This window comes from Symsagittifera roscoffensis, chromosome 4, assembly GCF_963678635.1.
Source record: "Symsagittifera roscoffensis chromosome 4, txSymRosc1.1, whole genome shotgun sequence".
NCBI lineage: Eukaryota > Metazoa > Xenacoelomorpha > Acoela > Convolutidae > Symsagittifera > Symsagittifera roscoffensis.
The window spans coordinates 20,393,868-20,416,826 of record NC_087065.1 but is presented as its reverse complement, the minus strand read 5'-3'; the positions used below and the strand labels follow the sequence as shown (position 1 = coordinate 20,416,826).

The following is a 22,959-nucleotide window of genomic DNA, read 5'->3' as shown; positions in this document are numbered from 1 at the left end:
TCAGCTTAGTTGTCACATCTTGGAATTGGTTTTTGTTTATTTTATTCTTTAAATGTTGTTTTTAGTGTTCGATTTACGCCTACATTTAGTAATTTAGTACTACATTTCGCTAAAAAATTTCTCGGCCACAATTATTTCGGCCAATTTTTTCATAGGCTTCATGACCTAATTTTAAGACGTTTCAAGATCAACACAATTTTAGCACTCTCCTCCGCAATTTTCAAGTTGGTTGTGTAATTAACAATCTGTTTGTTGAATTTTCATTTGGGAAAATTTTTCAATTTTTGTAAAAATTTTAGTTTTCTCAGAAATTTCTCCTGATTTTCAAAAAACTAGTATCAATTGACAGACCGATTATTAATCCGTGTGCCTGCGTGCTCCCCTAGAATCTGTTTTTACTTGACCCCTCTGTCTACAACCTTCGAAAAAGTGTGGGATAATATTTGACCCATGTTTTTGATTATTTTTTTGTTTTCTCGAGAACTGCCTCTCTCAAATATGAGTTTTTGGATTCAGTGGATAGAATTGTTTTGAAAAGCTCTCCTGCATAAGTGGCTATGACTAAATGTTTTTGACTCCAAAAGTTTTCCCCTCGGAAAAGTAAAAGTATTGATTTTGAGACGGTTTTTTTGAAATATTTCGACTTTCCCGAAAACTACTCCACCAAATCTCATATTGTGGGTTCAGTGAAATAACGGGTTGTGGGAAGCTCCTCTACGTTAGTGGACACTAGTAAAAAGTATTCACAAGAAGTTATCGCCCTCTGAAAAGTCAAGTTTTTGATTTTTTGATAGTTTTTTTTAAACTTTTGAATATTCTCGAAAACTACCGTGCCATACTTGAGATTTTGGGTTTAATTCTCAGACAAGGCTTCGGCAAGTTCATTTGCATATGCGACTACGCACAAATTTTTTGACTCCAAAAGTTTTGCTCCTCGGAAAAGTTTTGCTCTGTTCTCTGCTTTATTTGTGGCCATGTTTAATCTTCTATTGACGAATAATCTTCCGTGACTGAGTGTTTAGTGTTGTTATTGTTGTTGTTGTCGTTGTTGTGAATTTTCAGTAGGATACTGATGGGATGATATCGCATAGTGTGTGTGACTCTTAACCTCAAGGTCGTAGGGTCGAATCTAACTTTACCGAATTTTCGCTAGTTCGAGGCTTATTTATACTTTTTCTATTGTACTGCTTTTTGTGTTCTTGCTAGTGTTTGCGAAGCGAAGCTTCGCCTCTGTGTTAATACATGTGCAGACAATGTTTTCCTGAAATTGATAAAATAGTGTTGTTTACATCCAATTTGCAAGTGATGCGAAGGTCAGCTTCGCTTATGTATTAGCTTCTGCTTTTGGACGCGATTGATTTTCTACTTGAAGATGAGAAATGGTTGCTTACGAAGACGGAAACAAAGAGCTTGATGGAAAATTGACAGAAGAAACTCTGCGACCAAATAGTGGCACACACCTGAATGTGGGAAGTTTTCCCATTCCTTTTTCTGAAAACACAATTCTTCAGCAGCAATTAGAAGCGTTATATCAGCAAATTCACATGCAGCAGCAGATGGTTTTCAAGCAACAATGGGTTCCTCAACATCAAATGCCATTTCAGAATCCTTTTTCGCTGAACAACGCTTTTCCCTTTAATTTGAGTTGGATTGATCCGAGACTGCAGCATTTGCAACAAATAGTAAGATTTATGAGAATCACTAAAGCTTCATCTTGAAATCGTGACGGTTCATTGTGGATAAGTAATTGGCCTCCGTTACTTCCAAATAAAATTGACAACAATTGCGCAGAATAATCCGACCTTGGATATACTTTAGAAAAAAAAACGAAAAATCAAAAAGAAAAAACGTTGTTTTGATACGTAGATTCCGAAAATCGACTGAAACAGCTCTAATATGTTAACGTTGAGTCTACAACTCTGAGCTTACTAGTTTTGTTGACAAAGATGAAAATTAGAAACCACATTAAAAACATTAAAAATTTTATTACCCTTGCGATAAGTAAGAGTATTGCAATTGGGTACTAGACTTTTTCCCCGTTAACAACTTTGTCCCGAGGACTCTTACAGACTCATCTCTACCTTGTTTCAAAATGTATTCAAATTTCGCCAATTTAGCCTGGAGGAGTTAAAGAATATTCCTGGGACGGCAAAGGTGGATTCGAGTCTTACCAGGACCTATTTTTTTTTTTCAAACGGGAAAAATTCTGTTTCAAAAAAATAGGCGGCCATTTATTTGTCTGATTATGTCTTGTCAGCTTAGTTGTCACATCTTGGAATTGGTTTTTGTTTATTTTATTCTTTAAATGTTGTTTTTAGTGTTCGATTTACGCCTACATTTAGTAATTTAGTACTACATTTCGCTAAAAAATTTCTCGGCCACAATTATTTCGGCCAATTTTTTCATAGGCTTCATGACCTAATTTTAAGACGTTTCAAGATCAACACAATTTTAGCACTCTCCTCCGCAATTTTCAAGTTGGTTGTGTAATTAACAATCTGTTTGTTGAATTTTCATTTGGGAAAATTTTTCAATTTTTGTAAAAATTTTAGTTTTCTCAGAAATTTCTCCTGATTTTCAAAAAACTAGTATCAATTGACAGACCGATTATTAATCCGTGTGCCTGCGTGCTCCCCTAGAATCTGTTTTTACTTGACCCCTCTGTCTACAACCTTCGAAAAAGTGTGGGATAATATTTGACCCATGTTTTTGATTATTTTTTTGTTTTCTCGAGAACTGCCTCTCTCAAATATGAGTTTTTGGATTCAGTGGATAGAATTGTTTTGAAAAGCTCTCCTGCATAAGTGGCTATGACTAAATGTTTTTGACTCCAAAAGTTTTCCCCTCGGAAAAGTAAAAGTATTGATTTTGAGACGGTTTTTTTGAAATATTTCGACTTTCCCGAAAACTACTCCACCAAATCTCATATTGTGGGTTCAGTGAAATAACGGGTTGTGGGAAGCTCCTCTACGTTAGTGGACACTAGTAAAAAGTATTCACAAGAAGTTATCGCCCTCTGAAAAGTCAAGTTTTTGATTTTTTGATAGTTTTTTTTAAACTTTTGAATATTCTCGAAAACTACCGTGCCATACTTGAGATTTTGGGTTTAATTCTCAGACAAGGCTTCGGCAAGTTCATTTGCATATGCGACTACGCACAAATTTTTTGACTCCAAAAGTTTTGCTCCTCGGAAAAGTAAAAATTTTGATTATGTGACCATTTTTTTTTACTTTTCTCGAAATCTATCCTCCCAAATATTAGAATTTGGGTTCAGTCGAAATAACAGATTGCGTGAATCCCTTCTGAATAAAGTTTTTCTATAATTTTTTGCACAAAGCTATGATTGTCGGAATCGTCAAATTTTTGATTTGTTGTCCGTTTTTTCTCTATATTTAGCGCTAACTATCCTGCCAAATCTGATATTTTAAGTCTTATGGAATGAACAGGTTCTTGAAAGCCTTTCTTTTAAATTAGTTATGCCCAGTTTGTTTAAAAAACATGTTATAGCCTGCAAACAAGTCAAAGTTCTGAAACATTGACAGTTTTTTGCAAAGTTATTGTCAGGTTGTGTTAAATCGCGAAGCCGATTTTGGGCATCTCTCATTTTAAGCTGCCATAACCTGTTTTTTGCTGAAAACTTTATGGATTTTGGAAAGTCTTTTGATTGAACGTTTTATAGAACTTTCGACCATTTTTTCGAAGCTTTTTGAATTTTCTTAATATTTACATAAGCAAATCTGAGATGAAAAGTTCCGTTGGAAGAACGGGTTGCGATAATTGTTCCTGTAGAAGCAGCGATTCCTTAATTTTTAAAACAGTTATGTTATCTCCTTGGGAAAATTGAATATCTCAAAATTTCTTACTCTTCTCACTTATTTTAGTAGACAAACAACTCATGTTTTAGGCTAAGTCCAATTTTTGAAATCACACTTTAGTGCCGCATGAGTATGGCAACCTCGTTCAATATTAAACACGTACCTCCAGCTTTAGCTGGGCCTATAATTGTTTTTTATCGAGACTTACGAAAAATTTGGTTCACCTAGTTTTTTTCACCATCCAAAAATTTTTTAGACTTTTATTTTTTTTGTGTTGTATCGCAAGTGGTGCGAAGCTTCGCCTCTGTGTTTCAGTTTGTTTTTCGTCTCAGGCTTTTTTCCTTTTTTGTTTTTCGTCTCAGGCTGTGGTCCCTTTTTTAAAGAGTCGATGAGCGTAGTTCAGACTCTTATAGGTCGTGATGATTTTCTTCGTTTTTTTTCAGGAAAAGTCTTTAATTTCGAGGCTTCACTTTTGATTTCGTTCCAAAATCAGTTATTTTCGTTTGTTTAACGAAAATCAAACTCCAGTATCGAACAGTTTCAATGTAAAGGTCACCAGCAACGCGAATGACTACACGTTTCAAAAAATGGACTTTCAGCGGAATTTTTTAAAACTTATTGGTCCAGTTTTCTCTGAATCGGTTAACTTTTAGAAATAAGTTCCAATCATAAACAATTCATGAAATTCAAAGAGTTTTAACTTGATATATTTATTTTTTTAAAAATTGTATAGTGTTAAAAACATTTCTATCAGTTTTTTTTTTTGTTCTAAATTTTTTCAACCATCTGTTGGCTATGTTCAAAGTTTTTTGGCATATAGAGTCGTGGCTTTTCGATAAAATTAAGTTGAAGTACCGTGTGTTTTGTTTAAATTTGTTTGCTTATTTTGTCCTGTTTTGTAGGTTAAGAATGATTGATTTGGTTGTACTAGAATTTCTATCAACGGAATTTTTGATTCGACCTATTGTGCTGTTCGTGTGTTTCCATTGTCATCCAGCTTTCTTTCCTTTTGATTTTTTATGTTATTTTGAATGGCAAAGAGTTGGCGATCTTCAATTGTTTTGATCCATCCATTTCTATTATTACTCTTCTGATCAGCAAGTATTTTGCAACCGGGTACTATACGTTTTCTCTGTAAATAACTTTTTAGAAGCTGCAAGACTAGTCAAGATGAACTTTTAACATCTAAGTGTGTTTTCTAATTACACTTGCGAAGGCAAGTGTATTTTAACCGAGAACTATACGTTTAACTTCTCACTTGGCCTGTTTGTACTACCGTTGCGTTTGCGACCTATGATCTGGGTTTCGAGTCCCGATCAAACCTCGTTTTTTTTCAGTGTCTGAAGTTGAATTTTTTCCAGGCAAAACTGAATGATCGGACTCTAGTTTGTCGGCTTATGTTTTGTCGGCTTTAAAAACGTTTTGTCGTCGTTCTTAAGTGTCGTTGACTAACTCCTGCTGTTTCTTGCTCAGAAATTTTCATTCGGCCTTAATGATTTCGGCTCATGTTTTGTTAGTTTTAGAGAACTTATTTTGCATCGGATTCAAATTTTTAATCGAACTTTTTTATGACAATAATTTCCTTTGACGCTTTTTTGTTTTCGGATCAAATGGCGTCTAAACTCGTGTTGATGGCTTAGTGAACAATCGCAAAATACTTAAAGCTTGTTTAATGATAATGGCTTTTTTTCTCGTCTGTTTTTCTCAGATTGAGTTTTATGTATTTCAAGTTTCGAATTAGTTGTTTCCAGCGCACTGTCTACTTGGTAGCTTGCAATGCCACGCTTTCGTTGAATCGCATGTGATGCGAACACCTCTGTGAGCAATGATTGATATTGCAAACTTTTTCAAAATTAAATTGATTGTTTGTCGGCTTCATGGGTTTCGTCCCAACTACTTGTTTACTTGCCGGATATTTAGATTTTTTAAATAATTTTTCGATTCAGTTGTTAGACATATATCCATTTGCCTTATAATAAACTCAAATTCAATCAACCATCCAGCGCATCTGGCGTAGAGGTAACATGAGGTGAAAAGGCTTGAGACGAGAACTAGAAATTTTATGTTTTTTTCTGACTATCGTTTCGCTTTTTTGTCCGCTTAGATTCAGTATCACGATCTCTTTTTCCAGAATCAGTTTTTTTCTCACTTTCTGAGTGCCATTAGTGGAATTGCTTCAATCACAAAGCTATTTGCAGAAGTTTTTTTTGCATTTTTACACATGCGACTTTTAGGGATTAGGGAATTATTACACATGCGATTTTTAAGGAATAATTAGGGAATTACACATGCTATTTTTTGCTCGCAATAAGTACTGTCAGCTTGATACCTATTTTTCAAAGACTTGTTGGCTTTTGTCCCAATTTTTGTCTGCTAATTTGTGCTATGTTTGTGTTGCAAGTTTTCTGCTTTATGGTTGTCGACTTAAACTCTGTCGGTTTAGTTTTCTTATTGTGTATACCACCTTGCACTCATGCATTTATGGAATTCATAGACACTACGTGGGCAGTATATGTAGTTTTTTTCCAAAAAGATTTTTGATGAAAAATTTCTGCTGATTCTCAGTTTATTGGCCGATGGCTTTATTTCTGTCGGCTTTTCTACCGAATGTTTTGTTTCCTACATTTTTTTTCAAGATCAATAAGAGTCTGGAACTCTATTTTCGAATGCTCAAATTTAGCCCCAAAACTAAATAAATTTAATCCTGAAAAATTTCTCAATTTTGTTGTTTTCCTAGTTTTTTCAATTTCATCGATTGAAGTCATCTTTGCTACTTCTTGAGGGTCATGCTGTTTTAATCCTATACTTTTGGTATTACTCAGCTTAGGCTCTGTTTTAATTTTTACCCTATCGATGAGCAGGGTATTTCTACCGGGTATTCAATTTTTTGCAAATTCCAATTAACTAATTTAATCTGATATGCACTGATGTAACGCAAGTGCTTGAGACGACGGAGGTCCGGGGTTTGAGTGCGGTCAGGAGATGTACTTCTTGCAAAATTTTTTCATATGCTTATTTGTGCCAGTTTATCTTCCACAGCCCGAACTCATATTGTGATTTGAGCAATTTATACTATAACTGAAAGTTATTTTGTCTTGTTCCTGTAATGTGAAAATTATCACCAATTTTGTATAATTGCGTCTATCTGAGTATTACCGGCTGAGTTAGTGCTGGATAAAATTTGTCTAAAACGCTAATCTAACGCTGGCATTTATGTTTTTTAATACATGTTTTCCTCGAATTGAGCTTCACTCAAGACCAACGCATGAAACTATTTTTCAAATCGTTTTTTGGACTTCGTCTAATTAGTGTTTTTCGTCTAGTTTTCTGTCGACTGGCTTGTCATGCTATGTTTGTGCTTTTTTACAAAAGAGCGAAGCGCAGCTTTGCCTTGTGTTGAAATTGGCAAGATTCAATCATTTCGAAGTGTCATTTTAGGGTCAACCCAGTCCGCAAAATCTAGCGGGACAGGTTCAGCCGCAGTCTGCGTCTAAAGACAGTCCCAATCAAGAAATTAGAGCAACTGGTCGACAGGAAGTTTTAAATAATAGTCCCTTAGAACTGAATGCGAACTTGGAAGCCAACGATGAGAATGAAGCTCAGCAGAAAAGTGAACATTCCAGTGAAACAAAAACTAGTCCGTTGGAACCGATTGAAGTTGGAACTGAAAAGAACAAAGGTGTAGCTGCAGAGCCTGTATATGGGAAAAACGAAGAGCCAGCGGTCGAAAAGGTGCAATTTTTATTCAAAATATCTTCAATTTTTGATTCTTTGTAGCATGAATTAATGTTCGAGAAGGTTATTACTACCTACTATAAACAAAAACAATTATTCTATTTAGGAAACAGAAAAGATACCCGTTGAAGTTAGTGCCTGCTATGATTTGAATAATCCTCAGAGACGGTTCGACGAGCAGCCTGTCGGAGGAGCAGCTGCTGCAGGTACGCCAAGGCGGAGAGTTATCTCTTTTTTTTTAGCTGGTTCCTTCCAAAGTATCTGTTCAAATCTCAATTGCTATCCATTTTTTTTTAAAGAAAAGAGGATTTAAAATAGCTTAATTTATTATGAGTTGGAGCGTAGCAATCTGTTAATGTTTCAAAATGATGCTTCATTGCTTATCATCTTGACGAATTTTTTAAAATCTGTATAGGAAAGTCTTTCGATCAAATTCTGCTCGAAAACCTGAGCAAGAGCGAGGGATTGAGTGGTGGTCAACCTAAAACAGTGATGGCTACTTCAAGCGTCATGACTACTAAGCCTTCAGCTGGCCATGAGAAGGGTCCAGTGAAACGGAGGCCCTTTCTGAAGCGGGGCACTGGGTTGAGTAGATTTGCACCCAAGAAGCAGCCAGACAACCAGGAGCAAGACAGTTTTGATGGAAAGACAACACAGTCAAACTCACAAGTGCGATATCCGAAATCAGTCGACCAGTCACCAGCATACACAAATGATTTGTTAGTAAAATGTGTCATAATGATTTAAATTCATTTTTTTAACTTGTTTTGCTTGGGCTGCTGTATTGTGTTTCAGAGTCGATGAACGTAGTTCAGACTTTTATATACACCGCGATGATTTTTTCAGGGAAAGTCTTAATATTTGTTCAGGTTCAAATTGAATTTTCCGCGGTTTGAATTTCGATTTCTTTCTTTTTAAGTTTAGTTCTTTTCATTTGTTAAAAGGAAGGTAAACTCCACTATCGAACAGCAAAAGTGTAAAGGTCACGAAAATCATGAACGAGTTCTAGTTTTGAAAGTGGAAATCATTTTTCAGATTTCCCAGCGGAAAAAAATTTACCTATTGATCCAATTTTCTCAAAATTGGTCAATTTTAACTGTTCTAGAAACTCCGAGCTTTAAGGGCATCTATTATTTTCTTTGAAGTTCGAAAGTTTTTCAAAAATAAGTCAGTATTTTTTTTCTCTTTACTTGCATTCATTCTCTTTTCCAACTGTCTGTTGGATATGTTTTTAAAAAGTTTAAGTCTAGATATGTACCGCCAATTTTGCACGTATATAATTTCTTAGCATATATATTTATAAGATTATTGATGCAAGCTTTCCGAACTTCAATGTTAATTTTTTTTCAGGGATTCACACAGGCGAAGAACTTCCAGTCCTAAATTGAGTTCTGCGAAGCAGAGTTTCAGCGGTAAAAACGCTAAGAACCTCAACGACTTTGTCAAAGACGTGGTCGAAGATATGATTCCCGATAATGATGTTAAATCCAACCTGGAATCGGATGAATTTCATCCAACCATCCAAGAATGTGAACATCAACCGTATAAGTACGAGCCAACAACGCAGAATACTTTTTTACCTATGAAGTACTCAGGAGGATCTGGTTTCAGCTTACCAGTGAGTTTATATGCTCTTAATTGCTTTAGAAGGGGACTGTAAGGTCTGTTTACACAAGCAAAATCGCATATTTTAGAGTATCTTGAGCGTTTTCTTTGTGCATTCTCGACTGAATGATATCGAACTACAGATGCGTGAAATTAGTGGGAATGGTGAATCGCTTAATTAACGGGAGTCATAATTTTAAACGGCCATGTTTGCTGTCTACCGCAGTCTCCGAGGCATATACAAGGAGAGTCCATTTTTTGAAGGCATATATATTTTTTCAGCATTCTTGCCGTGTTTGAGAGCTCATTATTGCCGTTTTTGCTCGGTGTTTCAAACTGTAGCTTTGGATCCTTTAGATGTGGAAGGACGTTGAGCCAAATGAGCGTATGAATGGGACAGCAGAAGATTTGGAGCTGTTTGAGCTTCTAGAACAGGCAGCGGACACCTCCGGATGCTCAAACGTATCTATGCTTCTGCAGTACATTGCGAGCAACCCATCAGCTGCTCATAATTTCAAAACACCGAACATTTCGAGAGAAGTGTCTCCTTTAAAACATTTCCCAACTGAACCGAGTATGCCAATTTGTCACGAAGAAAAAGAGCCTAGTTTAAGTTCTCGGGATCATAAAGGCGATTATGATGAAGATAAGGCTGCCAATGAGCCTTCTTGGCCTCACGTGACATCAGAAAGGAATCGACTAACAGATGATTACGAGGAGGGTACATCACGTAGTCCAGAAGTTGAGCGAAAAATTGCAAGTAAAGCGGAAGTTAGACCTCAACACCTATTCGCAGATGAGAGCTGTTTTGACGATACAATTGCAAACACCTCCTATAACTCAGAGCAATTAGACCAAAACGTGCAGGATAGCAATGACTATGATCATTTTGGTAATGACGTACAAGATAAAAATCAAGATGAAGCGTTTTCTGTTCCATCGAAGTCGGATAACCCAATTGACTTCATTGGGAGTATTTCAACTTGTGAGAGTCTTCTGGCTGGAAGTATAGTTCCTGTGCGATCCTCGACGCCTCCGCTGCGTAAATTGGCTTCAAAAAGTCAGTAGACGTTTTTCAAGATTAAACTATAAAAAAAATGTAATTAGAGTGAAAGGTATTGTGCAAAATTATGTAACAGGCTTTTAAGTTATGACGTAATTTAAGGGTTAGAGCAGAGTGGAGTGGCTGACACCCTGGCTGAGTCGAGATATGCATCTGGTGGCGAAACAAAAGATGAGCGAGAAGCGACCCTGAAAGGGCTTTTTCCAAAACTCCAAGAAACGGATTTAAAGGTAATTGCCAAGATTGGAATACATGCTATGTGTTACAAGCCGATTATGCAATGAAGTATTTAGTTCTTACAGGCGACCTACAATGTTGGTAAGAGCGAGAAGAATAGTGACGCGTCACTGAATGAGAAGCTGAAGGAGAAGTTGAATACCCTGGATGAGGAGATCAAGAGGTACAGACAGGAGAATGCGGCCATCGAACAGATCCGCCGTGAAAAAGAGAAGGTATGTGTTTCCTGACATGTACATGATTTTTACTTTTTGGTTTATCTCTTTATGAATGGGTTCGGTTTTTTGCTCAGAAACTGCAAGAATTCAATATGGAGGTGTCCAACTTCCAGAATCAAAGGGACGAAGAGTTTAAGCGAATAGAAAATTACAGGCAGCAAGAAACTGCAGCACTCAAGTAAGTATGTTCCTTATGCGGAGCATTTGAAATGAGAACAATAAATAGGTCGCTTACTAAAAAAAATTTTTGTTGGAGAAACAAAACAGTTGTTGATATTTCTGAATAGTTAGTGAACGAAGTGACAGTTCAATAATTCAGTTTGTTTGTCTTCAAGAGACTCCTCTGCAACTATCTGTTGGTCTTGTTTTTTTGCAAGCGGGTAGTAGAATTTTCCCTCGGAAATAAATAGCTTCACATCAAGGTCAAATGTTGAATTTTATAACTAAAAGGATGGCATCGTTGGAGTGTATTAAGGGCATATGAAAGTTAAGAGTTGCAAAGTAATTTTACTCTGCACCAAATGATTTCGGTAGATTTTTGGCTCCGTGGTCGGTCGGCTTTGTTTCAGTCGACTTCTTTTTCTAATGTTTTTGTTCCGACCATTTGCAAAATGTGGAGGAACTTTGTATTAGGGTGTTTTAGTTTCTTAAACGCAAAATCAGGTACCACAAATAATCATCCGAATGAGTCGAGTTATATATCATATTAAAGCCCCTTCAATTGTTATTCGAAGGATATTTCAAAATTTTGAAAAAAACATCGGATTGTTGGTATAATTTCAAGCTAAAAAAGCGAGGCTAAGCAGGCTTACAAAAGCTTATTTTTGCTCAATTTAAGCCGGGAAAACTTAGTTTTACTCGAGTCAAGTTAGTTTTTAGCGCCAGTTTCAGAAACGAAAACTTTCTGCAAAAACATTGAATTTTTTCAAATTTTTTTGTCTTTTTTTTCAAAACCTGTTCGCCAATTAGCCTTTTTTACTATGAATGCTGAATGTGCCTCATGAAAATGGTTTAAATTTTTTTTGAATTTTTTTAGTTGAAAAAAAAATCATTTTTTTGGTTCTTACTTTTTTAATCAACTTTGATTGCAATTTTTGTTGATTTGGCTGCGCGATCTGCTGTAATTAGTAAGCGCGATCTGCTGTAATGATTAGATTGATTAAACTTTACACTAATAGTATATGAAGTAAGAGACCAATTTGGCCTGTTTAATTCGAAGATAACGTCCATGCTTGAGACGACAAAGGTACGATACTGGCCAGGAGCTGGTTTTTTTTTCATAAAATGTACTTTTTTCGGAGCAAAGTGTTTCTGCTCAAGAGTTGTTGGCTTTGTTACCTCTTTGTAGGTTTTGTTTCGATGCTTTTAGCCTTCTTCTTTTTTTCATTTTCTTGGCATACTTTTTGGAAAGAATTCGAGACGAAATGAAGTCAAATGTAGAGAATTTTTTAGTAGATCAATTTTTTGATATCTCGCAAAAAAAATTAGGCGGCTTTCATCTCTGTTTTAGACGATTAATTTATCATGATTTGTATGTGTTAAATCGTTTCGCTTAGCCTCTATTTGTACAATTTCTAAAGGTGCATGTAATTCTGTTACAAGATTTCGTTTTTTGGAATTTAAATAGTTTTCAACAACAATTTCAAGTTTTTTTGATTTCTCGGTTTATATGCAAGTAGTGATAGTCATTCAGTTTTGTATTGCAAGTGTTGCAAAGCTCTGCGTCGCCTGTATTTTGAATATCGCTTATTTTTGCAAGCTCAGTGAATATTTGCCAAGGACCAGAAAATCGTCAATATTTATACGCGATTTTTGAGACTAATCTGATGTTTTTTATTAATCTGATGGGTGTTAGGAAGGAGCGGAAGGTGTTTGAAGAGGCTCAGAGGGCAGCTAAAGAGAGTCTCACAAAGAGGGAGAGGGAGGAGGTGGAGAATCTGAAGAAACGACTACATGCCGTGGAAAAAGAACTCAAGCAGAAGGTAGATTGATTAAACTTGCGTTACAGAGCGAGTCGATGTTGAAGCTATTGAAAAAAGCTTAGGTAATTATAAGAGAAATGAAAGTTACTGAACGAAAATCTTAGATTGTGTTATACACGCAAGGTTAGATTGTGTTATACCACCCAGGCTATTTCGAGAATTTTTAAAACGGGTCGCAGAGTGCATTGTAAAATTTCATTGCGAAGTTTTTCTGGTACTTGCAGAAGCGAGGTTGCGGGTCCAGTGATTTTGAAAAGCATGATCTTTTGTTGTTTAATTAAATCACATTTCTTGCTACCCTTTTATAATTGAATCATGAGATTGTTGGCATGAGGCAGCCGAAATAATGGTGCAAGTAATTATCTATGCAGCCGGGGGATGGAATCCCGTAGTCTTCGCAGTAATATTTTCAAGCTGTATTATTTTTCAAAGCTTATTTTTAGCCTTTCATTTGAGTTTGTGAAGCTCAATTTACTTGTCGGCGAAGTCTAGCTTAAAATTTAGCTGAAAGTCTTTTTGTTTTTTGAACTTTGACCTTAAAATGAAACTTAGCACGTGTTATAAAACATGGGAATTTTAAAGAGTCGATGAACGTAGTTCAGCCACTTTTATAAGTAATGATTTGTTTTCCGTTTTCTTTCTTAGGAAAAGACTTGGAGTTTGTTCAAGCTCAGCTTTAATTTTTTGTGGTTTGATTTTTGATTTTTTTCGAATTCAGTTTATTTTCTTTGTGAAAGGAAGGCAAACTCCACTATCGAACAGCAAAAGTGTAGAGGTCACCAAAAACGTGATTGACTTAATCGAAAATTGAATCTATATTTTAAAGAAATGCTGGCTTCTCTATCTTGCCACGTTTTAGCCTTTTCAATGTATTTTTTGCATATTACACGAAAAAAAAATTTCACGTTTAAGCTATATCGTATATTGCACTGGTTACGAAATTTTTTCGACTTTCCAGTTTGAATTCAGTGTTTATTTCACCAAGTCTAAAAATGAGAAGCACAATAGTGGGATGCTGTCAGGGTTCCCCAGTAGTTGCGAGTTTGGCCTCCAGTTATGAATGCCCAAATCCTTTTAGTGTACGAGATATGACAATTTTTGTGATTTTTTTTTTGTAATTTACGAGATATGACAATTTTTGTTAATTCCCAACGTTGTAGTTGGGTTTTGCGAGGCTACTATCATGAGCTTCAAGTTGCAAATCTTGAGTTCAAATGCGACTGCTCTAATGCTCTTAGTTTCCGAGATGTGACGTTTGTTATGTCTTTTTTTAAAATTATTCAAAGAACTTGAATATAAAAAATTCACAAAATTCGAAGTTCCCATTTCTATAGTGAGGCTCTGACAGAGTACTCCCAGGAATTGCGAGTTTTGCTGCCAAATATGACTGCTCAAATCTCTGTAATTTTCGAGGTATGACGTTTTTTTTTCACAAAATTTTCAGAAAATTTATGTTTTGTTTTCGAAATTTGATATTCCTAACCCCGTAGTTGGGGCTTTCAGAGTACTCTCAGGGGTTGCGAATCTTGCCTCCAAATACGACTGCTCAAATATTTGTAGTTTTCGAGATATGACGTTTTTAATGGTTTCAATAAGTTTTTTTATTGAAAATTTAAATTTGGAAGTTTTTCAAAATTTGTAGTTCTCAACTCTGTATTTGGGTACTGTCGGTTTACTCTCAGTGGTTGCGAATTTTTCCTCCAAATTGGACTGCTAAAATTGTTTATAGCTTTCGAGATATGACGTTATGTTGTTTTTTCGAAATGGGGCAATGCGGCACTTTTCAGGCCCACATAGCTCTAAGGGAAATGTTTCCGACTACCGAAAGGAAAGAAAGCAGGGTAAATTTTTGGTATCAAGTTTTATTCGTTTCAGAATTCTGTGCTACTTCAGCAAGTAGCTCAGAATGCTCCGAATATATTTTAGTTAAGAGTAATGAACGTAGTGAGTACTCTTATATAGGTCTTGCTGTTTTTTTTTCAGGAAAAAGTCTTAAACGTTGTTCACGCTCAATTTTGATTTTTCGCGGTTTGACTTGTGATTTTTTTTTCAAGTTCAGTGCATTTCTATTGTTAAAAGGAAGGCCAACTCCACTATCGAGCATCAAAAGTGTAAAAATCACGAAAAACGTGATCGAATTCTAACTTGGCAACTGGAAATTATTTATCAGATTTCCCAGCGAAATAAAAGTTATACCTATTGATCCAGTTTTCTCAAATTGGGTTAATTTTAACAAAAAAGTGTCCATCATAAGTTTTTTTACAAATTGAAAGAGCTTCAAGGCCATCTATTTTTTCTTCGAATTTCAAAAGTTGAAGACTTTTTGAAAAAAACAAGTCAGTTTTTTTTTCATTGCGTTCATTACTCTTTTTTTGCAACTGTCAGTTGGCTATGTTTATTTGAAAAAGCGTTTTCAAATCAGCAGTTGAATTTTTAATTTGATTCATTCTTTCACTGTCCATGCAAAGTGAAACTTCGCCCCTCAAGTATATGCTCAGCATGTGCTTTATGCTGAATCTGAGCGAGGGTTGATTGCGGTTGGTTGATTTATTTTAAACAGGTTTCACTGCAGCGTCTTGCTGATGAGATTTTTGCTGTAAGAGTATATTGGATCATTAACCAAGCAACGCCTGTCGTTAGACCAGTTTTTTTAAGAGTCGATGAACATAGTTTTTATCTGTTTAAATAAAGCAAAATCATTGCTGCATAGTAATTTCTTTTCAATGATTTGTGAAAGCAATTACTCGAATGCTCTTAGAAGCCGACTGTCAGTGGACTGTCTAAGTGTTTGCCTATCTCGCACAAGATAGATATTGGGCTCCATTGGCAGCGGTCGCAAGATTTTCTTTTCATACTCATTTCATGTTTGATTGATTTTTAAGAGCTCAATTTTCCCCGGTTATTTGTTGCCTGCGTTTTCAAAGATTCGCCTCAGAGTAAAGAAGCGTATTGCCGCCTTGCGAGGAAAGGATAACTATATTCCTTTAAGTCCAGATGGATATTATCTAGATATGCAGGTCTCTGGGTTGAGATGACGCGCGTTAAATTTCTTCGGGCGCAGAAGGCGTTCATTAATTTTTGAGCAAGATTAAGTTGATTTTAAGTGACACTGAAGATCTTAAATAATTACATATGAGTTCAGAGAATTTTCATTGGTTTTAGTGTTTTTTATTCCGATCACTCTCACTTCTTTCAGGCGGTTTTGACTACCACAAAGGAAGCTCTTAGAGTTTAAAATGTAGTGTCTTATTTAACTTTCGCTCGCAGACATAGTTGGATAAATTTTTTACTTTTCAGGTTTTTTTATCACGAATCAATCGAGTTTTACAAGTGGCTTAAATAAAATCCATCTTAATTTTCTCCTGAAACCACGGTGGTCGGTATTTATTTCTAAACGCTAATATTTTTATTGTTCCGACCATTGATTTGGGTGTTTTAGTGCTTTGTTTTCCACGCAATGTCAGGTACCATAAATTAACATTGGAATTGGTCATACGATTTATCATGTTCACGATATTTTTGTCGTTATTCAAACGACTCTTAAAATTTTTTTTTAAAATTCTTTCATCACATCACGCTCAATAACGACAGCAATTTGGAGAAAAAAAACCAACGTTTTTGTTGTAGTTCTTTTTTATGAATGTGGTATGAATATTTTGATTCATTTGAAAGCTGGTTTTTACAATTCATGAACCGAAGAAAAAAAACATAATTTTTCTACTTGCAGTTTTATAAGTCGATTTAGTTTTTGAGTGTTAATGAGCGTACTGAAGATGTATATGTCGTGTTGATTTTTTTGTATTTTTAAATTAGTTTTTCAACATATAAAAAAATCCGAAACAAGTCTCATGTGTCCAAAGTTGTATAGGTCAGTAACCCGAGTATAACTTCACAATTTAACAAAAATCAGGTGAGAAAATAGTGAGCGGGCAGTGAGGAGTTGGACCGTTAACACCAATGCCTGGCCAGCAGTAAAGTGTTTAAATTAGTTCTAAACTTCGATCACGCTAAACTTGATCTTTTGCGTTTTGGTTTTTGATTTTTCTTAAGTTCAATTCGAATTCATTTGCTACAAGGGATGCAAATAAGCCTTTCCAATTCAGGTTTAGGTTCAAAAACGGATCTTCTTCTTTAGGTTTTCCTTCGGAATACAAAAACCTTTGGCAGTTTTCTCTGATTGAGGTAGTTTTTATAAAAAAAAAATAAATTCTTGAAATTCAAAGAGCTGTCTCCTTGAGCTCTCTAAATTTTTCCAACTGTCTGTTGACTATGTTTAGAATTGCCAGTGCTATCATAAAAGTTTCAGCCTTGAAATATTATGAATTTCAAAGAGCTTTAATGGGATGCAATTTGTTTTCGAAAGTTGAGAAAATGTAGATTTTTTTTCGGTTCGCTTGTTCATTAGCACTTTTTGTTAATGTATCTTTGAATATGTTTGGGAACAGTTACTTTTTTTTAAATAAATCCTTAAGCTGTTGATTTGAAGGAGGCCAAATGGAGCAGTACAGTGGAAAGACTGAACAACACAGTGCAGACTCAGAAGAAGCAGATCGAGGAGCTGAAGACAGCCAATCAGCAGCTGGAACGACTTAGAATAGAACACATGAAGAAACAGGCGGCCACCTCGGCGGCAGCCAAGAACACTGCTGCACAGGTGAGATTTGATCACATCTGTTTGATGACTGTTAGTTACAATTTGATGTCTATTTTTATCCATGTTTTGTCGCGCTAACAACAATACGGTTATGAAAAAAAAATTGCGACTATACGCTTTGAATCTGGCAAGTTTTTTTTTCCTGGTTTAGCCAATTCCTATTTATGTTGTCTAATTATTTAACTAATAATTTAACTCTTGAAAATCAATTCAGAATTAGAAGTATGTTTTTTTTTGGATTGGCCAAGATTCGTTTTTAGAAACCTGCAAATGCGTTGGACCTGATTAACAAAAAGTTATCTGCCCAGCAGTCAACGGTCACTAAACCAGCTATCAGCAATGCTAAACCGAAGAAGGAAGAGAAAAGCAACACTTCCGAGCCGCCAACTGAAACGACTAAATCAAAATCAGCTACTATTACTAGAAGTAGTTCACTGAAAGCTAATCAATCGGGAATGCGAAAGACAGCGACTGTATCTTTTGACGCAAAACCGAAGGTTGATGATACGAGACCCAATAAGGGGCCAAGTGTTCAAATGGGAATGTCTTCGCCTGAAAGTAGAACTCAAGTTTCGTCCTCTGTTCCAGAACAGTCATTGGAGCATCAGACTCACTCTACTCATGATGTTACACATAGTCTCGACTCTAGTTCTTGCGACGTGGTTAGTACAGTTTATAGTTACTGGTTGTGAAAAACCATTGATCCAAAGTTGACATCATTCCAATATAATTTTGCTGCGATCTCATAGATTCTGGTTGCGAAGTTTGAGTAGACTCGATAATTGAGTCGCTAAAAACTTCAGCTTTAGGCGCTAAATAGTCTATGCTGAACTGATTGTTGGCTGATTTCTGATAGCGTGCAGATAATGTTCGCTTTAGGTTGAGAATAAACTGGCGGATGGGATGGTGGAGTTCGTGTTTAACAATGGCACCCGCAAAGAAGTCTCCCCTGATGGAAAGAGTGTCACCATCTTCTTTTTTAACGGAGACTACAAGAAGACCAGCCAGGACGGATCTGTGGTGAGTGCAGGGGCGAGGGAGATATCTCATGATATGTGAATTAAGGAAATTAAAGTGATTGAAGGGGTTATCAAATTATCCAAGAGTAATTCCGTTAGCTTTTCGACAAATGCAGTGGTCATTACCAGTGATGTCCATTTAAAAAAACAAATTAAATGAGGTTAAATTTTTACTTCAATTTTAATTTATTCAAATGTAAATTTTGAGTCCAGTTAATTTAAATAAAAGTTTTAGCTTAAATTGAGCAATTCAAATTGAAAAAAAAAATTGCCGGAGCGGAATTCGATCCTACGCCAAACTACACCTTTTAATCATGCCAATTAATTTCTTAATTCAGAGTTCCAGGAAAAAAGCAAACAACCTGAGGTTTTCACGACAAAATAAGTAAAATTTGATAATTTTGTGGTTGTATGCTTGCTCGAAAAAATTGCTTGCTCGAAAAAATTGCTTTCGATTTGTTTGCTTACGCTTGCGATTAGCAAGCGTTATCAAATCGCAAGATAGAATTTTTGTCTTAGCAATTAGTTAAACAGAATCACTTGAATCAAGTCACCTTTGGTTCATATAAAATCAAACGTCAGACTTTACTTCGAGTATTTGGCGAAGAGCTAAAGTAACTGCTTATAAAGACAAAGGTCAATGGTTCGAATCTTGCGAGGACCTGTTTTTTTTTGTGAGCGGAAAATTGTCCGCGGGTCAAAAAATCTTTGCCGGACTTCTGTTTGTCTGCTTTTTGTCGGCCTAGATTCCGCAGTACCAAGTTTACCTAAAAATTAAGCATTTTCCACTCAAATTAAAAATAAAACATTTCAGTGTATTCCGGTTTTGTGCAAGTAATTGAGTTCCAAGAAGTTTTGTCTATTTTTTGATTTTTTCATGTTAATGTAAAATTTTTGGAAGTCCTTGTTTCTTTAACTTCAAGGATTGTTCTGTGCATTTGGTGCAGTGGTAACACTCATGCTTGAGACGACAACTCGCAGAGGTTCGATTTAAGTCCTGTTTTTTGTGGAAACTGAAAATGTTCGACTATTTAAGACTTTCGTGCCTGCTGAGTTTTGTCGGCTTAGGTCCCGCAGAAAAGTTCGGTTTCTTCGTATCATTTTGAAATATCTTTAAAAAGTTTCTATGGTGCAAGTATTTTGTTTCAGGAATGTTTCGTTCCTTTTTGCTATGTTTATAACTCTATTTGACAAAACAAAAAAGAATTTTTTTTAGAGGTTTTTCGATTTTTGATTTGTATTCTTAAGAGTAATGAACGTAGTTATAAATGTCTTGCTGATTTTTTTTCAGGAAAAAGTCTTAAAATTTGTTCATGCTCAATTTTAATTTTTCGCGGTTTGAGTTGTGATTTCTTTCAGTGCATTTCTATTGTTAAAAAGAAGGCAAACTCCACAATCGAACAGCAAAATTGTAAAGGTCACGAAAAACGTGATCGACTTCTAATTTTGAAAATGGAAATTAACTATCAGATTTCCCAGCGAATTAAAAATTATACCTATTGATCCAGTTTTCTCAAATTGGGTTAGTTTTAACAAAATATTCTACATCATAAATTGTTCTACAAATTTAAAGAGCATAAAGGCCATCTAATTTTTATTTGAAATTCAAAAGTTTTTTTTTTTCAGTTTTCTTGCGTTTATTACTCTTTTTTTTGTAACTGTCTGTTGGCTATGTTCATTTGCTGGTAATCATTGCCATTCATTTTTGTGTCGCAAATGATGCGAAACTCCCTTTCCCATCTGTCGAAATTGCAAAATGTACACAAAACTAGTAAACAAAAAACTGTTCAAAAACTGAATTCAGAAAAATTTAAATTGCTAAAGAAAAACTTAAATAGTTTTGGAACAACTTTAATTGGTGCCAACAATTTCTATAATTTTTATTATTTTTTAAATGGACATCACTAGTCATCACACTATTTTCCTTATCTGGTCAAAATGATTGAGTTTTTACTATTTCCGATTAGTTGATAAATGTATCTGTTTTAGTTGTACTACTATGCGGCCACTAAGACTACTCAAACTAAATATCCAGACGGACTAGAAGTACTCCAGTTCGATTGGTAAGGGACATGCTTATCTTACAGCGAAACGAAAAAAAAATATCTGTTTTGCATAATTTTAATAAATAACTGGTTGCATCTGGATTATGTTTGAATTAAACTGGGATGTTGTTTTCGCTTCCTTTGGATTTAGCTCACTTGTACCTACATGTCCAAAGTTTACACGTGAATAATGAAGTATATGAGCGTCTGGACTGTTTTGACAAAGAATAGTCAGTATAGAACAGGTTTGCTGGAGCATTCAATATTCATTACACTTTACTGCTAGTCTGAAAATGGTAACATTACTAGATTTGTTGAATCAAAAATATCTATAATTTTGAATTTTTGAAAAATGTTTTGGAAATCACGGTAGTTTGCAAAATCATGTCTGAGTGCGTCAAACATTTGCTAGCCTTTCTGTGATTGCCAAAAGAATTTGTGGATGGTTGTTTAAGCATATCATTTCTGGGTTCAAGTACATTTGGTACTAAGTCTATTTGCACTATAGAATAGTGTTGGCTGGTGGTTGCATGCTAATAGATAGAAAAAGCTATGGATGCTTTATTGCTGTTTTGTTTTCTTATCGAATCTTTGAGTGATTGGTGGTATTGTTTTAATGTGTAGTGGTCAGATGGAGAAGCATTTGGTGGATGGTACAAAGGAGATCTTCTTCCCAGACAAGAGTGTGAAGGTGTGCTACTCGGACGGCCAGGAAGAGACTACTCTAAGTGACGGCACTGTCCTACACACCCACCCCTCCTCCCACACCAAAACCATCTTCTACCCCAACGGACAGAAGGAGATACACACGCCACAGTACAAGGTATAGTTACCCTATCACACAGCTATTTAATTGGTAGGGCCATACTTCGTAACAGGCAACAGTTGGTGACAGGCGACAATTTGTGACAGGCGACAATTCGTAACAAGGCATTGGTAAGTAGAACGCGCTTGCTGCGATGCGCTTACATGCGGTATGAGAGGAATAGTGCGCCATGAATCAGTTTTCCCCGCTTAACCTACTGTTACGAATTGTCGCCCCACGCATTTAAGTTTAGCCCAACCACAGTAGAGTGAATGCTTAACCCAATATGAGTACAATGTAAATGGACAACGAGCTAGACATCCAAAAGTTCTCTTTTTTCAATTATAGGATGTTGAGAGATTGAAAGCAGGGACATTTCGATTTCGATTACATCCTGCAATTATTCGTGCGTGCGATGCGCTTCTATTCAAACTGAAATTGTTTTTGATTTATTAAATTTACCAAGCTTTCTACTCTTCAGAAGCGAGAGTACCCGGATGGTACGTGTAAGATCCAGTACCCGGACGGGAGACAAGAGACACGCTACTCCTCTGGCAGAGTGCGCATCAAGAATGCTGCTGGAGAAGTACTCGTAGACCAATACGTGTCACCACAACACCCAAATCATAACACATCAACTAGTGCAGATTTCAACAACAGAGGTCATGTAGAAAATGTTGCAAATACAGACTCTCAGGCTGATCAACTCAGTTACGATTGTTAATGTCGTAGACGGCATAATTAATCTAATCTATAGATATTTTTGAATTATATACTACTGAAGTTTGAATTGATTGTATAGCGCTTGTTTGTATCTTTTTAAGTCACTGTTCGATTCTAATTGATTATTTGATAGTCTAGATTTTAGTTATAAAGAGCAGTCAAAAAACAAAGGTAGACGTTTATGCGAACACAATTTTTCAACACTTGTGGTTAGCACGCATCATCAAATTAGACCTTTTCCGGGAATGGTAGAGATATATATTTTTTATAAACGTTTTGACCATATTTAGTTTTTGAATGATCGCTCCAGACAACCAATTTTTCAGCAGAAGTCGCACATTATGAGTTAACGTTTTTCTTCAGTGTTATTGTGCAGACCATTGAAAATGGGGAGTAGCTTATGTCTTCGGGTGTATTAGTTTTTTTTTATTTCTAAACAAAATTAGGTACACAAATAATCATCGCTATGAATCGAATAATTTTTAAAGTCGTCTAAGTCGTGATTCGAACGACCTTAAAAATTTCCAATAAGTTTCTGTGTCGAGAAAAACGGCTTGATTTTTAAGTTTGTAGTCTAATTTCGAGCGAGTAAAGCGAGCAAGTAAGTAGGTCTTATTACTTTTGCAAGCTTGCGACCAGTGTATTAGTACCTTTTTTCTAACCTTACTCCCAAATCAAAGTGTTCATTAAAAGATTTCATTTATTTGGGGGCACTTTTGCTATAATCACGATATGTAATATAGGAAATTTTATATAATCTGTTTTATTTGTGGCTAGTGCTTGTGATTAAGAGTAATGAACATAGTTAAGGCTCTTATATAGGTCTTGCTGATTTTTTTTTCAGGAAAGTCTTAAAATATTGATTTTGAGTTCAATTGAAATTCATCTGCTGAACGTGACGTAAATAGCTCTCTGCAAATACGAACGTGCAAATGGTTGGTGCAAACAATCGTGAAATACTTCTAGTTTCGAAAGTGGAATTTTGGCTTCAAGATTTCCAGCGGAATAAAAACTTTACTCGTTGATCAAGTTTTGTCAAGTTGGATTATTGTTATCAA

The 22,959-nt window shown here is 35.6% G+C and overlaps 2 protein-coding genes across 4 annotated transcripts in view; one reads left to right on the top strand and one right to left on the bottom strand.

The window, feature by feature from the left end:
* The window catches only part of LOC134844477 (deoxynucleotidyltransferase terminal-interacting protein 2-like), a 414,318-nt gene that overhangs the window by 215,706 nt on the left and 175,653 nt on the right, over positions 1-22,959 (bottom strand). The window lies entirely within an intron of this gene.
* Positions 1,377-22,038, top strand: LOC134844040 (centromere protein J-like). 3 transcript variants are annotated; one of them, XR_010162661.1, is made up of 16 exons: positions 1,377-1,682; positions 7,254-7,547; positions 7,657-7,756; positions 7,966-8,269; positions 8,901-9,168; positions 9,513-10,215; positions 10,321-10,448; positions 10,512-10,670; positions 10,748-10,851; positions 12,529-12,655; positions 17,142-17,309; positions 17,570-17,971; positions 18,189-18,329; positions 20,318-20,391; positions 20,525-20,618; positions 20,998-21,108. XR_010162661.1 is itself a non-coding variant. In XM_063860495.1 (16 exons), the coding sequence occupies exons 1-16, from the start codon at positions 1,380-1,382 to the stop codon at positions 21,900-21,902; spliced, it is 3,708 nt and encodes a 1,235-aa protein (XP_063716565.1). In that variant the 5' UTR covers positions 1,377-1,379; the 3' UTR covers positions 21,903-22,038. The 3 variants fall into 3 exon arrangements, 2 of the variants coding, with proteins under 2 accessions (XP_063716565.1, XP_063716564.1); XM_063860495.1 differs by lacking the exon at positions 20,525-20,618 and adding an exon at positions 21,660-22,038 and having other exon boundaries at positions 10,521-10,670; positions 20,998-21,196; XM_063860494.1 differs by lacking the exon at positions 20,525-20,618 and adding an exon at positions 21,660-22,038 and having other exon boundaries at positions 20,998-21,196.

Bases quoted from the DNA above. Each gene is read 5' to 3' on its own strand.
- LOC134844040 (XM_063860494.1), top strand. From the start codon at position 1,380: ATGGTTGCTTACGAAGACGGAAACAAAGAGCTTGATGGAAAATTGACA. The intron at 9,169-9,512 runs GTGAGTTTATAT...TGGATCCTTTAG, and splicing joins GATCTGGTTTCAGCTTACCA to ATGTGGAAGGACGTTGAGCC. The intron at 18,330-20,317 runs GTGAGTGCAGGG...TATCTGTTTTAG, and splicing joins CCAGCCAGGACGGATCTGTG to TTGTACTACTATGCGGCCAC.